Source organism: Nuphar pumila, chromosome 8 (genome assembly GCF_984573655.1).
Source record: "Nuphar pumila chromosome 8, dmNupPumi1.hap1.1, whole genome shotgun sequence".
NCBI classification, from domain to species: domain Eukaryota; kingdom Viridiplantae; phylum Streptophyta; class Magnoliopsida; order Nymphaeales; family Nymphaeaceae; genus Nuphar; species Nuphar pumila.
In genome coordinates, this window is record NC_143256.1 from 75,862,429 (window position 1) to 75,879,603 (window position 17,175).

The window sequence follows — 17,175 nt, forward strand, 5'->3', positions numbered from 1 at the left end:
ATGCTCCAAAATCACGTACAACTTGAGGGAGGGTGTTAGAATACAATTTGCATATGCGTATGGATCTGGATCCAGATCCATACGCATATTATATGAAACACATGTTAAATAGGATCTCATTAATGGCATTCTTGTAATATGTATATGTTTTTACTTTATAATGTTTAGGGTTTTGGAGGTCGTGTATTGCAGTGCCGCCCCAGCCATTGTGAATTTCTCTCTCTTTTTCTCACTCTCTCTCTCTCCTTATTTCCTGTGAACGAATCTGATAGTATATTGGAGACGATGTGAATGTCGAAGGAGGAGAAAAAGATGATGTTTGATTGAGGTTATATTTTTTAAAACTTGTTTATTTAATAACACTTAAAGTATTCATAAACTTGATTATTTTGCTTTTGTTTATGTAATATGAAAGTATGAGTCTTGTAGCATGTTTTTAATTGCAAAATATTTAATATTTTGCATTGTTCCTGTGAGATAGTTGATGTTTGATAATGTCTTATGCAACTCATAGAGACATAAATGCCTCATATGTGATTTTATGGTTGTATTTTGTGCAATTCAGCATTGTTTCAAGTGTTATGATTTTTCTAACAAAAAATCTATTTTTCATGATTTTTTTAGAATTTCTGAAAAAAAATATTAAAATGTTATGATTTTTTACGATACGATACATATCTTATTTTAGGACTGACCGATATGTGTAACGATACAATAGTTACAACCTTGATTAAAACCAACATGATAATTTCCAACTAGATTAGCCACCATAAATGGCTTTTGGGCAAAAGGTTGATTCTAGACTTGCTAAGCCAAGTTGGGGCTACATAAGTTGGTAGGCCTACATTTACCTAGAACAGACCTAGTTTAGAATCACTACACATATTGGGCCTAACCAAGCAGATGGGGCATTTGAGTTGTATCATACATATCAACCTTGACAATATTAAGTACTTGCATGGCAATGCAGGTCTTCCCATGTTGAGAATTCTTTCTTTCCTTTTTCAAAATTGCCTAAACTAGATTAGTGTGTTAAGATTCGAACTGAGGTTCACACAGGTCCAGCTCAGAGAGCGGAACCGGATTGTTTGTTGTCAAACATTTTACAAGAACATCAAGCATTCATGTAGGTTTGTAGTCAATGATATTGGTTAAGGAGATAAAAATTACATTTTGTTGTTACAGACCTTCATTTATTAGAATGTCATACACTCAGGGCACGTTTGGAAGCAAGAAAAACTCTCATAGGAAAAGAAAATTTTTCCTATGAGAAGTTTTGATATGATAATTTTTCTAAAATGAAAAATTTTCGCTTGTTTGTGTAGCATGAGAAAAATAAAATGAAAAAAATCTTTAAAAAAATGAGAGAGGGGGTGGTGGTGGAAATTCTCCGGGGCAGTTTTTTTGGACCTGGGTGATGGTTAGTTTATGTTAAAAAAATCAATTGTTAGATTTCATTTAGAAATATTTTAAATGGTTAAGTTTATGTTCCTAATGGAACTTCCATTGTTAGAATCTATTTTAATACATGTTCAATGGTTAGAATCGATTTTAATACATGTTGGATGGTTATAATTTATTTTTATAAATGTCCAATAGTTAGAATCGATTTGTATACATGTTCAATGGTTAGAATCGATTTAAAATACATAATCCATGGTTAGAATCTATTTTTATATATGTCCAAGTGTTAGAATCAATTTTAATACATGTTTTATGGTTAGAATAGATTTATATACATGTTCAATGGTTAGAATCAATTTTTAATACATGTTCAATGATTAAAATCGATTTTAATACATGTTCCATGGTTAGAATCAATTTTTATTAGAATCGAGTTTTAATACATGTTTCATGGTTAGAATCTATTTTTATACATGTCCAATGGTTAAAATAGATTTTAATACATGTTCCATGGTTAGAATATATTTTTATACATTTTCAATGGTTAAAATCGCTTTTAATACATGTTCAATGGGTAGAATCTATTTTAATACATGTTCAATGGGTAGAATTTATTTTTAATAAATGTTTAATGGTTGGATTTCAATCAAAAAGTATTTTTGATGGTTGAAAATCTATTTTTGGATACATATTCAATGCTTAGATTTCATATAGGTGCATTTAAAATGGTTAGTCTTCATGTAAATTTATGTATTAACTTCAAAAAAATTTATATGCCTCTTACCCTAAATTTGGACCATCCACGAGCTTTTAAATGGATAAATATATGTGGTGTTTACATAAAAATTGGATTGTTTCAAGGTTTCAAAAAAAATAGATGAATTTTAGTGTGTATATATGTATATACAATGGATATATATGACCGGATTCGAGGATGAACCGTGTGGGTTCCAAATCTAAATCTGGAACAGCACAAGTGTTATAGAATTCGATTCATAAGGGTCTGCTTTTTCAAAAACAAAAAAAACAAAAAAAAAATTATTTATATATATATATGGGTCCAGACCTCATCTGAACCAAATAGGTTCAGACCAAGGTCTGAAACCTAGGCACCTCAAGATAAAGGTCTGTCAGCTGGGCCGGTTCAGACCCAGCCCGAACCAGGTAGGTTCAGACCATGGTTTGAACCGTGGTGAGCTCAGGCCTTGGTCTGAGTGGTGTTGTGCCCAGACCGGGTCTGCCCAGCCCGTGTGCAAATCTGAACCATAGGCGTTCAGATCTGAACTAGGTCGGCTTGAGCACTCTTTCAAAAAAATAATATATGCATATATATATATATATAGTTTTGAAAATACACAGATGTGATGCGGCTGGGTAGTTTCAAAAACACTTATATAGTTGCAAGAAGTATTTAAGTATGCAATGAGATGCGGTATGACATAAATGCATGAACTAAGTATGCAATGAGATGACGTATGACATAAATGCATGAACTAAGTATGTGATGTGATGATGTATGATATAAATGCATAAACTAAAAATGCAATGAAATGATGTATGACATAAATGCATGAGATAAGTATGAAATGAGATGATGTATGATACAAATGCATGAATTAATTATGCAATGAGATGATGCATGACATAAATGCATGAACTAAGTATGCAACGAGATGACGTATGACATAAATGCATGAACTACATATGCAATGAGATGATGTATGACATAAATGCATGAACTAGGTATGCAATGAGATAATGTATGACATAAATGCATGACCTAAGTATGAAAATGAAATGAGAAGATTATGTCACGAGTGCATGAATTAATTATACAAGGAGATGATGCATGACATGAATATAAAGCATGATAGGTATGATGTTATGAGATACATGCTTTCACTATTATTGCATGTGTTGAGTGTATCGTTCAAGAAACCTTCTCAGTGTCATTGGACACACTTGTGTGGATTTTACTGTTATGCATGTGAACCATGTTATATATTTGATAGCTCATGTAGAAGCTTGGGTCTGGTAAGAACCCATGACGTGTTACATGAATACATCCACAACTTGACTTGTTATACTCGCCTTCATCGGCAAATCGCTCATATAGGCTAAAGGTGCTAGAGCAACATAGAATGGGTTTAAGTACATATATTGTAGCCCTAAGAGGGTACTTGGGCTACCGAGTCATGTTTGTCTCATGGATCGATGTATATGAAATGACAAATTATTTAAACAAGAAGAAACCCTGTAACCCATTCACCCTAATGGCCTACTTGGAGAGGGTAGATGGTACAGTCTCGAGTGACACCAGTACATATAGATTCACCTACATGTCTTACTGAATGTTTATGGGAGTGATGGTGTCTCTTTTGGTCTTCAGTCACTGAGAGTTAGGAAGGTCGAGGTTATCTACGTGTCCTAAGTGGCATACCCCAATTACTGCAGATATTCTTGGATTGCAATCCTTACCGAACGTCTAGACTTTGCGGGAATTCTCTCGGCCACAGATCACCGCTTTGGATATCCGATCTGTTAGGCACTTCAAAAACATATTCATGTAGCATAATAAACACCTTTCGTGAACTTATCAGATACGAAGATTATACCCGAGTACCCGGGAATGTTAATTAAGAAAAACAAGACATGCATTGACACGGAAAATGTTATTTATGCTTTAATGTTAAGATACATATTTGCTATCTGCATTGATGTTGAGATATTGTTGTTATTTATGTCACATGGGTGTGGGTGCAGGTGCGGGTATGGGTGCGGCGATGCGACACTTTAAATGAACTTGGGTGCGGGGGTGCGAGGATGGGGAGTGCGGGAGGGTATAAATTAAATATATATATATATATATATATATATATATATATATATTTTAAGTTTTAACAGTTAACAACAGTAACACTAATGAAATAACGCAGCACCGGATGAAAAAGGGAAACATGGATAGAGAGGTAGCCGAGAGATTGAGAGATGAGTGAAGAGAGAGACTGGGAGAGATTGAAGGAGAGAATGAGAGAGAGAATGTGTACCTTGGAGATAGAGAGGAGGCGTCACCGAATGGTGGCAGCTCGTAGGCGTCGGAAGACTGAGTAGAGGACAAAAATGTTTTTCCCTAATCCTCCTTAGCCTATTTCATCGAGCTCTTTTTTTAAGTCCAAATTTTGGACATATATGACCCTAGGTGTGTTGACCGCACCCAGGGTTGTGTTGACCGCACCCAGGGTTGGGTTGACCGCACCAGGTGCCGCACCCGTACGCGCACCCACGTTGCGTCGATGTGGGTGCAGCACCTGGTTGGCCGAATCCCGGTGACATAGGTTGTTACTTACATTAATGTTGAGATACATGTTTGTTCTTTATTTCTTCTTCAATTATATCATGATATGTTGAATTGTTGAACTGTGATATCATGTTTGTAATGAATGTTCTAGCATATGCAATCTTAATGTTGGTGGTACAAACTTATCGGCTTTCATAAGTCTGATCATGTTTCATAGAGATTTCAGGTGATGAATAATTTGCAGTGTGGTGGCGCAATATTGTGGCGAGGCCAGTTGACCATCTTTCTATCCTCTGGCCGATCCTAGGATACTTTTGTCTTTTTGTATCTCATTTAGACAGATGATTTTTGGACTCATACGTATGAACATATTATTTTGATGATTTATGTTACCTTATGATTAAGTTGGTACGCTACTGCTTTTATTTTAATTTATGTAAAGTCATACCCCTGAGGGGGTCTTTAGTGTGGAGACCTGGATCCAAATCTAAACAGGAATTGGATCCAATATAGTTTAGAGTTTTAGTTTTGTAACTCGCCCTGGGTTGTCCAATTTAAAAACCAAAATTATTTCCATTGTGTATCAATCCTCTCATTCGAGTTGGATTGTATTTCAAAAAAAAAATTTGCAAATTTTTACTTATTTCGAGTTGGAAATTCTGGGGTGTTCCAGGGGGTTGGAGCTTCTCTGACGCCATTTTTCGGGTGAGTGATGGTGGGTGGAAGTGGTAGTGGTAGTGGTGAGATGGATGGTGGTGATGGATAGTGGAAAATTATCGTGGGAGGGCGGTTTTTCGAGATGTGAGTGATGGTGGTGGTGAGATGGGTGGTAGTGATGGTGAGTTGCAAAATTGGCAGGCACTGAAATGCTCATGTCATTTTATTTCAAGGTGACTTGTTACCCCTCTTTGTACAACTTGAAACAAACATCCCTTTTGAACACATATGAATCAATATCAATATCAACACAATATCAGATCTAAGCAAAATTGTTTACTAGATGGTACGGGAAAGAAAGGCTATATACACCAGATGAACAGGTAAATAAAGCATACCTGGCATCCAGAATAAAATACTTGATGAGCCTCAGGATTTACAGACTTTTTTTGACAAGTTTGACAATAGTTGAGACACCATTTCCCTAACCTAATTCACAACAGACCAGACAGAACCACATCATCCAATCTAATTCATACATCAACAAAGCTAATGCCTTTTTAAGAGAAATTGAAAGCATATAAACTTACTGATCCAGCGTTCTTGCGACAAAATAAGATGAAAGGAACCTTGCACGTGACAAATAACTAGCAAGATAAGCAACAGCACTCATCCTACAGAAACACAAATAACATTATATAACTACCAGATTGCAGACAACCATTTTTCTAGAAGACATGCAACAAATCTCACTATACATGAACAGGGTGTAGAAAATGCAACCGGTCGAGAGCATAGTTGCCAGAACGGGAAGCGGTACGGAAATCAGAATCGAAAAGTGGCCAATCCAAATTTTTGGAAGGTTCAGGAAACGGGAAGCGAATAGGAAGCAGTAGGGGAATCATTCAGGAAGTGGTATATGAAATTAAGAGAAATAATGATAAAATTATTGATGTAAGAAAACAACTTTTAAAGAATGAAATTCTTTGAAGAAAAAAGAAGTATGTCAAAATAAATAATTAAGATAATTATATCATCTTATTAGAAAAACTACTTATGAGCATTTAATAGGATAACTAAATAACACATACAATCAATAAAAATGCAAAACCTTTAAAAACTACAAGTTCATAAGTTTATTTAGAAGTTTGGATACAAAACATTGATATAATAAAAAATTTGTGCAACAATTGATGTGTAATTCATCACATATTATAATTATAAGAAACTTCAATTAAGCCTAACAATATAATCAACAGTTATATGATACCTTTAAACAACAACAAATGTACAAGAGTGGACAATGTTATACATATATGAGAATGGGGATCGTGCTGCCACCTTTGTCGTTAGGTCACCGTTAGGACACTCCAAAAACCATACTTTTAGGTGTTTTTGTTAAAACATATGTAATAATACCATAATACCCGATAGGGGTATTATGGTCATTTCACAAAGTACCCCATAGGGGTACTTATTTTGTTTCTCTTATTTCACTATTTTTTATTTTTATTTTTAAATTTGTATTTTTTGGATACCGAAAAGGGGCCCCACAATGGAGTCGTTGGGGCCCCCAACGGTCACATATGTGACCGTTGGGGGCTCCCAACGACTCTATTGGGAGCCCCTTTGGTCTCCTTTTCTTATAAATAGGGGGAACCCCCCATGTATGTTGTATTGCTCTTGAGAGCTCCTCTTCAATAATAGTGATATTATTTTTCATGTGTAGCCTTTTTATAAGGCCCTTTGTATATCCCTTAGTGGATTTTCTCTCTTGTGCTTGCTGCACTTGTCCGTGTGGGACATAGTGAATGCTTTAGCATTCTTGGTTTCTTCCGCTTATTTCCTTACAGTTTTATGCTAGATCTGAACTGTTAGATGTGTTTATCACTGTTTATTCAATAGAAAACATGTTTTTGATTAAGCATCTTTGTGCTCAGGTGTGTATTTTAAAGAGGCAAAAAAATCAATGGTTGATATTGCACTAAAATTTGATGATAAAATAATCACATTTTTACATAAAATCAATTCAAAACAAAGTTTTTTTATTGATAAATAAGCAATAATAAACACATCTAACGGTTCAGATCTAGCTTAAAACTGTGATTTTTTTAGGGTCCTAACGGTGACCTAACGAAAAAGGGGCTGCACAATCCCCATATATATATATATATATATATATATATATATATATATATATAGAGAGAGAGAGAGAGAGAGAGAGTCACTATAATATGAGAACTAGAAATATAAGAACTAATGTGTGAACCACGATTCTCATGGATTTTTTGTTCTCTTCTCTTGAATCTAACCACACAGATGTGATCTACATGCTTGGTTTTATAAGAACCCAATCTTGAATCATCCGATTTTGATGCATAAACGAGAATTTTTTAAGGCTTTAAAATCAATGGCACATAATCTTCATAAATATTCAATCATTAAAAATTTGCATTTTTTCATCTAAAATACACAATCCAATGGTTGATTCCTAGCAAATTCACCATGCCAAGCACATCCACATGGTTGGATTTGCAAAAAAAAGTTTTGGAAATGCCCATATTTTTAGTTCTCATATATATATATATATATATATATATATATATATATATATATATATATATATATATATATATATATATATATATATATATATATATATATATATATATATATATATATATATATATATATATATATATATTGTGTGTGTGTTAACAAAACAAACATCTAACATATAGCTAATTATGTATTGCTAATGATTTCATATTAATGTAGGTTGAATATAGTACTTGTAATATAATGAAGCTGCATATAAGATGCTATTTATCCTCTGTTAAAAAATTCAGCAATTTGAAATTTTGAACAAATGCAGCAGCTTGTAATATGAAAGTAGCAATTTGAAGTTTTAAAGTTTTGAACAAATGTGCATTTGTATTCTATATACTATGTAAATCAAAACGATACGGTACGATACACCTTCGGCACATTTTAATAAGGAATCATAATTTTTTTTTAGTTTTAAAGACCTCTTAAGGACCGACTCCCTCAATTAGTTTTAAAAAATTATGATCGACGCATCCTAGGAATCGTGAGAGCGATTTGGGGGCTTATCCGTGCGCAAAGGGAAGGGGGAAGTGCTTTTGAGGTTTGCTTTAGTAAGAGTGCATTTTCATCATTTTCCCACTCAAGGAAGTGGATTAAGATAAAAAATCTCTATTATGAGTAAAATTACAAAACTACCCTCCAAACAAATAGGGATTTATATCAAGGTAGAAATCAGGCTCCAACAAAGATAGCATCAAATGATCCGGCATGGCAATGGGGCACTCAAGTAATGAGTCAAAACCCATTGAAAATCGAGTGCAACTATTGTCATAATATTTTTATTTATGTAATATGAAAGTATGAGTCTTGTAGCACGTTCTTAGTTGCAAAATATTTAATATTTTTCATTGTTCTTGTGAGATGGTTGATGATTGATGATGTCTTATGCTCATAGAGACATAAATGCTTCAAATGTGATTTGTGGTTGTATTTTGTACAATTCATCATTGTTTCACGTGTTATGATTTTTTAAAAATTTTGTTAATTTTTCTGATTTTTTTTAAAATTTTTGAAATTTTTTATTAAAAAATTATGATTTTTTCCGATACGATACGTATCTTATTTTGGGCCCTACCGATACAGGTAACGATATGCACTAGACAATATCACGCTACAAATAGTGAGGAACTAGAATTCCTATATATGAGGAATTTAATTCCTCAACTTGGAAATTATAATTCCAATGAAAATGAAAACTCAGCCATGGGAATCAGGATTCCCAACACGTGGGAATTGAGATTCCCTTGTTGGGGAATCGTGATTCTCATGCATAGGAAGTGTGATTCCACACCGTTTTCTGTTCCTGCTTCCTGGGAGTCGAGAATCCCACCTTATAGTAGCGCTTTCGGTAACTATGGTCCAGAGTCACCCTTCTGACAAAGCAATTCAGAGAAGTTGACAGTACGAATCACAATATTTCTCCATGACCATGATTTGAAACTACCAGAATTGCATGGCTTAAAGGCCATGAGCCTCAGAACTGGTTGAAATACCTTGCACCACGAGGCTCGGAAGTGCTCAAAAATATGTCCACTAGTACATTGCCAAACCTTTCTCCACACTTCTCTGGATCCAGCGAACAGGCGTAGAACATGACAAACTGCAAGCAAAGACAACAGCCACAACAGGAATTATCAGCCTAAAAGGAACTTTCATCAATCACATAATTGACAACATGTTTCTGAGTAGGGCATTAAATAATTTTCAACAAACATAAGACAGCAAAAGGAGAAAATAAAAAAGTTAAATACCAAATGAGATGCAGAACAGAATCACCTGAGCAAATTTGGACTTGGATGTGTTCATCACAGTCAACCTGAATGACTCAATGAGAATCTCAAAAACCTGCCAGAGGAAACAAGGTTAGGTAAGCTCCAGCAAACATTTTGTGTACAGGAAATAGCAAAATAAGAAAATCATGATTGAATGCTTTAAGTGTATTATTGAATAAGAAAAAAACAATAAATCATTAGACAATGAAGTTGATCAACTAGAAAATAGTAGAAAACGTATGCAGCAGCATATGCACATGGAAAGCACACTTATGAAGTGGTCACCAGTGTTGTTGATACTGGGTCATTGATACGTTCCTAATTGGAGCCGGATCAGCCCGACTCACTCAAGCCGCTCCAAGGTCCAGCCGGCCATGTGGGGCCCAGTTGAAGGGGCGCCCTTGCCCATTTTTGTCATTTTTGAAAAATCGTGGGGTCCACCTTGGACGTCGGCCTACCCTCTTGATGTCACCTAAATGGACTTGAAGCCTCCTTGGGCTAATCCAAGAGGTGCTACCTACTTTTTGGATTAGGCCAAGGAAGCTTTACCTAAAGCATTCATTAGGTTTTTTAATTTCAAGACAAGTTTTCCATTTTCTACACTTTAATTTATTTCTTTGTATTGTAATTGGTGAAGGTACCTATTTTTTGGATTAGGCCAAGGAAGGTTTACCTAAAGCATTCATTAGGTTTTTTAATTTCAAGTCAAGTTTTCCATTCTCTACACTTTGATTTATTTCTTTGTATTGTAATTGGTGAAGGCTGTTAATACCTTCCCATTGGCCTATATATAGGCCTAGCTTCTTGTGTGATGCATATAGAAAATCAAGAATTGAACTTCCCCCCCCAAAGTCGTCTCTCTCACTTTCTCTATTCCTTTAATAGACGAGTTTCCCCTCCACCTCTCACTCTCTTGGCCCCTAGGCCCTCTTCTGTCTCTCTCTCTCAATCTCTGCAAGTGACTTTGTCACTCTTGGCTGATGTCTCTAAGGCTCAGAGGATCATACCTAGGTCTGGAACTCGATGGTCATCTAGGCTGCTGCCCCGCTCCCAACAAGCTCTAAAGGCTGAATGTGTGGTTGAATCACAAGAACAGAGAGTAAGCTCGCAAAGTCACCACAAACCTGGAGTCCTGCAACACCCTGAAATGAAATGGGGATCTTCGAAACACGAGCTTTGATTAACAAGAGCAAGTGTCAAGAATGACACTAAAGCATAACCCTTAAAAAGGGTATAACTGGAAACAAAATAAAAATAAAAATGTATTCTTTATTGATATGAAAAACCAATTGCTTAAGAAGCATTTGAGTGAAATACAAGAGGGGCTGCACCCCTTTATATACACAGCTGAAAGAGGACTCAATAGAGCTGTTGGGCACAGTCCAACAGCTCTATTTAGAGCTGTTGGAATGTGTCAGTCCAACAGCTCTATTGCTAGTCAAGTCTGGACAGGACTTGACTAGCAACAGTCATTCTAGTTCAAACTGAACTAGATGACATAAAGACAAAAAATAAAAATAAAGGAAAAAAAATACAGAAAAGAAAGAAATTAAAAATGTATTTATATATATATATATATATATATAATAATATAATATTATTATATATACATATATGTACAGTTTTACATTTTAACACTCCCCCTCAAACTTACGGTACAATGAGCGAAAGTTTGTCTAAGAGAAAATGAAATCGGGGAGCAGCGAGAGGCTTTGTAAAGAGGTCTGCTAACTGATATTCTGAAGTGACATATGGCAGATCAATTATCCCGTGTAGATATTCCTCTCTGACGTAGTGACAATCCATTTCGATGTGTTTGGTGCGTTCGTGGAATGTTCTGTTACTGGCAATGTAGATCGCACTTTTGTTGTCACAACACATTTGTGAAGCCTTTGTTGCTTCAACTCCCATGTCAGCAAGCAGTCGTCGGAGCCAAACTACTTCCATGGTCGTGGTTGCCATGGCTCTGTATTCAGCTTCGGTTGATGAGAGAGATACCTTCTGCTGCTTTTTACACCTCTACGAGATTAATGATTCCCCTAAAAAGACACAAAAGTCAGTGGTTGAGTGTCTGTTATTGGGATCACCTCCCCAATCAGCATCAGTATATGCAATTAAATCAAGAGAAGAGGAGGAAGATAATAAAAGTCCTCGTGAAAGAGAGGACTTGATGTATCTGATAATACGCATGACTGCTCCCATATGAACAGAAGTAGGAGCATGTTGAAATTGACTTGCTGTATGAACAGCATGTGCTATATCTGGTCTGGTAATGGATAGATAGGAAAGTGCCCCGACAAGCTGTCTGTAAGGAGTAGGGTCTGCAAGAAGTTCTCCATCATCAATCTTCATTTTAACATTAACAACTTCTGGAGTGTCAACTTTCTTATCATCAGTAATATCAGACCTGAAAACAATATCAAAAGCAAATTTAGTCTGAGATAATAAATATCCTCTAGGAGAATAAGCAACTTCAATGCCTAAAAAATATCTCAACAAGCCCAAATCAGTCATTTCAAAATGAGATTTAAGAAGTGTTTTGATTGTTTCAACTCCCTGTTTATCGCTTCCGGTGATGATCATATCATCCACATAGAGAAGAAGCGCAATGATCCCTGCATCAGAATTCTTAATAAACAAAGCAGTGTCAGTTAAACAGAATTGAAAACCAATATCAATCATAACACGACTAAACCTATCATACCAAGCTTTTGGTGCTTGTTTAAGTCCATAAAGAGCTTTTTCTAAGCGAAGGACTTTACCCTTAGGAATACTTAGACCAGGAGGGGGTTCCATATATACTTCTTCAACTAGCTTTCCATTTAAAAAAGCATTTTTGACATCCATTTGAAAAATAGACCATTTTTTTATAGAAGCTAAGGCAATTAAGGTTCGGACAGTAATCATACGAGCCACCGGAGCAAAGGTTTCTTCGTAATCAATCCCATATTCTTGGGCATAACCTTTGGCTACTAAACGGGCTTTATATCTTTCAAGAGTACCATCACTCTTGGTTTTAATTTTATAAACCCATCGACATCCTATAGTTTTCTTCCCTGGAGGAAGATCTTGAATATTCCATGTAGAAGCCTTTTCAAGTGCATCTAATTCAACTTTCATGGCTTCTATCCATTTGATATCATTTTTTGCTTGAAAATATGTGGATGGTTCTTCATATGAGTGAATTAATGCAATAACTGCCCTATATGTGGGTGAGAAAGACTCGTATGATACAAACTTTTCTGGAGGCCTCGAGATTCGGGATGATTGTCTAGTTGGAATGTTAGAATATTTCTCAAGTGCACATGGAGTATTAGACTCTTGTCGCCTGGAATATTGAATACTAGTATCTCTATGAACTTCTTCATTTTCAACATTAAGATCAATAATTCTTGGATCATCATCAAAGTTACAATCAAGGTCATATTCATCAGATGTTGATGTTAGATCTAGCAAAAAGGAGTACTCAGTGACGTCTTTTAATTTTCTAAAATCAAAGAAGCTCTCCTTTTCAAGAAAGGAAACATTTCTAGACACATATAGTTTATTATTTTTGACGTCAAAACATCTATAACCTTTCTGGTTTTCAGCATATCCTAAAAAGGCACAGGGAATCGCACGAGGGGAAAGTTTATCATTTTTGTCAGTAAATATGAAACATTTGCACCCAAATATTCTTAATCTAGAGTAGTCTGGAGAAATGTTCATAAGTTTTTCAATGGGAGTGATATTTTGTAACGAAGAAGATGGCATCCTATTAATGAAATAGGTGGCAGTTAAGGCAGCTTCTGCCCAAAAGTCTTTAGGGACTTGATTTGCTATTAATAAAGTTCTAGTGGTTTCTATAATATGGCGATGTTTTCGTTCTGCCAGTCCATTTTGTTGAGGTGTATAAGGACAAGATCTTTGATGTGTGATGCCATGCAATTTAAGATAATTTTGAAAATCTGTGGATAAAAACTCTCCCCCTGAATCTGTGCGAAAAATAGTAATATCATTTTGAAATTTGTTTTTAACCATATTATGAAAAGTTTGAAAGTATGAAAATACTTCAGACTTATGTTTGAGAAAGTACATCCACGTATGTCGGGAGAAATCATCGACAAAAATAACATAGTAAACAAATCCTCCTTTAGAAATTACTGGTGCAGGACCCCAAACATCCGAGTGTATTAATTCAAGTGGTCTTGAAGAGAAAAAGGTTCTGTTCTGAAATGGTAATCTTTTCATTTTGCCGAGAATACAATCTTTACAATCAAATGATTCAGAGTTACAAAATTTCCCTAGATTTGGAAAATGTTGGATTTTGGCTATATGTGGGTGACCAAGTCTCTTATGCCACAGTTCCAACTCTATTTTTTGAATATTATAACAAAAAGCTTTCTTCGGCATTTCCAAAAAATCCATGTAATAGAGTCCTCCTTCTCTATGGCCTTCCCCAATCAGCTTGCCTGACTGGCGATCCTGTACCCAACAACCATGAGAAGAAAAAGAAATATTACACCCATAATCAGAAATTTGAGATACAAATAAAAGATTTAAATTTAATTTGGGAACATGTCTAATTTCTGGAATAAAAAAAAAAAATTTTTTATAAATTTTTTCAAAATCTCCTATTCCTTCTATTTCAAGAGAAGTCTCATCAGCAGTAAAGACCTTTGACACACTTGTTTTATTTTTAACACATTTGGATAGACTTTGATTATTTGGGGTCATATGAAAAGATGCACCAGAGTCAAGAAGCCAAGAAATTTTACCTAAATCAGAAAAAGATGAGGCTGCTGCGCCGGTTGAAGCTTCAGATGAGGAAGAGGCACCTTTGATGAGAGGCTGAAGGATCTCCATTAGTTGGGCCAGAAAAACTGGTGCATCCTGATCTTTAGGCTCCGATCCAGCAATTGCAGCTCTTTTTTCTCTCAGCTCCTTAAGTTTGGGACATTGTGGCCTGTAGTGTCCCGGTTCATGACAGTGATGACAAATAACTTTCTTCTTATCATAGTCACCATTTTGTCGGTTAAAGTGAGGAGGCCTATATGATCGAACATGATTCCCTGGTCTAGACACGGCTAAAACGGAATCATCTTCAATTTTTAAAGAACCTTTCCGGAGACGATTTTCTTCCATTGTTAACTCTTCAATAGTTTCAACAATAGAAGGAATTTTTCCCCGGTGAAGTAGGGCCGATTTAGTGGTTTCAAATTCCGGCCTTAATCCAGTGATAAACTGGTAAAAATGTTCAACATCGAGTTGTTTCTGACGAAGCTCGATGTCTTCGGCACAATGCCACTTTGGTTCTAAAAGGGAAAGTTCTTCCCAAAGTTCGGACAACCCATTGTAATATTCACGAATAGTTGTCTCCTTGTGTCATCATTCGAACTTTTTCTTGGAGGTTGCACACGTGTGCAATATCTTTAAGGGAATACATATTCTTAAGGTATTCCCATGCCTTATCGGCATGATCAAATTTGGCAAGACTTGAGCATTTTTTAATGTCAACGCTATTGATAAGCCATGACATTATCTTCGCATGAGATATTCTCCATTCTTTCCATTTCTTCTCGTATGAGGCAATAGCCTTGATTTTCTCTTCTTCCGATAGAGGGACGTCTTTATCTCCCTCCTTTTTAGTAAGAGATAGCTTAGGTTCCGAATCGGAACCATCCACAATCCCCCATAAGCCTTTTCCCCATATATGGTGCTTCATGATTGAAGCCCATGTTACATAGTTCGTATCGCTTAGTTTCATAGGCATGATGGTGACTTTATCATTGTCATCCATCGATTACAAGGAGAGAAAGAATAGGGATAGAAGAGAAACAAGAAGGAAAATGAGAAAGAAAGAAAAAAAAAACAATACAACAAGATGTGAAATCTTCTCCAATGAAGTGATAAAACACTTCTCTTCAAGTGGCGAACACTTTTGCAAACGGGCACGGAAACCGAGGCAGCTTTTCCTCAAGATTTAGTACTTCCGCGGCTCTGATACCATGAAATGAAATGGGGATCTTCGAAACACGAGCTTTGATTAACAAGAGCAAGTGTCAAGAATGACACTAAAGCATAACCCTTAAAAAGGGTATAACTGGAAACAAAATAAAAATAAAAATGTATTCTTTATTGATATGAAAAACCAATTGCTTAAGAAGCATTTGAGTGAAATACAAGAGGGGCTGCACCCCTTTATATACACAGCTGAAAGAGGACTCAATAGAGCTGTTGGGCACAGTCCAACAGCTCTATTTAGAGCTGTTGGAATGTGTCAGTCCAACAGCTCTATTGCTAGTCAAGTCTGGACAGGACTTGACTAGCAACAGTCATTCTAGTTCAAACTGAACTAGATGACATAAAGACAAAAAATAAAAATAAAGGAAAAAAATACAGAAAAGAAAGAAATTAAAAATGTATTTATATATATATAATAATATAATATTATTATATATACATACATGTACAGATTTACATTTTAACACACCCTACCCCTGCCCAAGCTTGGTATGTAAGATCGACAAAATTTTCAGAATTTTAACCAATACAAAGGAAATTTGTGGCAAATTAAATTGATGCTAACCGACAATATTGGTGACTTAGTATTTATTTTTGCTAATTAGGGTTATTAGCATTTATTGGTTAAATACTAAGCATTTATTCACTAATTATAATTAATTAATAGTTGGTTGATAATTAACAAGCATTAGATATAAATTATGCTTAATTAGTTAGGTAAAATATTACATTTGATTTATAAATGTGATTTTTGGAATTTAACCTAATGTGAAATTGGTTTACATATGGTAAAATAAAAATATGTATATTATTTTGGGTTTGGATCCACATTAAGTTGGATTGGATCCAACTGGATTGGGACCAAACCGGTTTGAGATCCAAGGAGGGAACCATGGAATTTTCGAAATTAGGAGGGAAAGGTGTAGGGCCTACTTGATGGGGACAGTCCATCTCCTCCTGCCTAAGCCAAGGGCCCTATTGGTGGGTCAAAAATTTGTTCCCAAGGTAAGCCAAAACAAATCCCCATGTCTGAAAATATCTTTTGTTCTTTTCCATTTAGTGAAACATGGAAAAGATATCTTGGAAGAGGGAAAAGGGGCTGGTGTTGACTCATGTCAACCCTCCATCCCCTCTTCCATCACTCACCACCCTCCATCTTCATCTACTCCCCCCCCCCAAAGTTTTTTTATAAATCACGTTTTTTAGAAAGGAAGGAAAAACACTATTCACAATTTTGTTAAGTGTCTCCTCCCTTCTCTCTTCCCTCTAAACCCTCCACCATTCTATTGAAAAAAAAATAACTGAGTGTGAAAGCTACACCTCCATCAACTCTTGTGTAGGGAAGGGTGCTCTTTAAACTCCTCCCTACACTGTTTTGAAGAGGAAAATCAGTTTACATTTCATTCTTGACAATGTAAGATTTAATGTCATTTT

General features: G+C 35.5%; 1 protein-coding gene across 3 annotated transcripts in view; it reads right to left on the reverse strand.

Annotated features, from left to right (window-relative positions):
* Positions 1 to 17,175, reverse strand: part of LOC149829979 (uncharacterized) — a 61,632-nt gene that overhangs the window by 14,331 nt on the left and 30,126 nt on the right. For all 3 annotated transcript variants that reach the window (XM_090016217.1, XM_090016215.1, XM_090016216.1), the window contains 4 exons: positions 9,743 to 9,811; positions 9,460 to 9,566; positions 5,950 to 6,033; positions 5,758 to 5,848 (listed from right to left, as the gene is read on the reverse strand). In XM_090016217.1, coding sequence (XP_089872343.1) covers positions 5,758 to 5,848; positions 5,950 to 6,033; positions 9,460 to 9,566; positions 9,743 to 9,811 — 351 coding nt within the window. The remainder of the gene's footprint in view (positions 1 to 5,757; positions 5,849 to 5,949; positions 6,034 to 9,459; positions 9,567 to 9,742; positions 9,812 to 17,175) is intronic.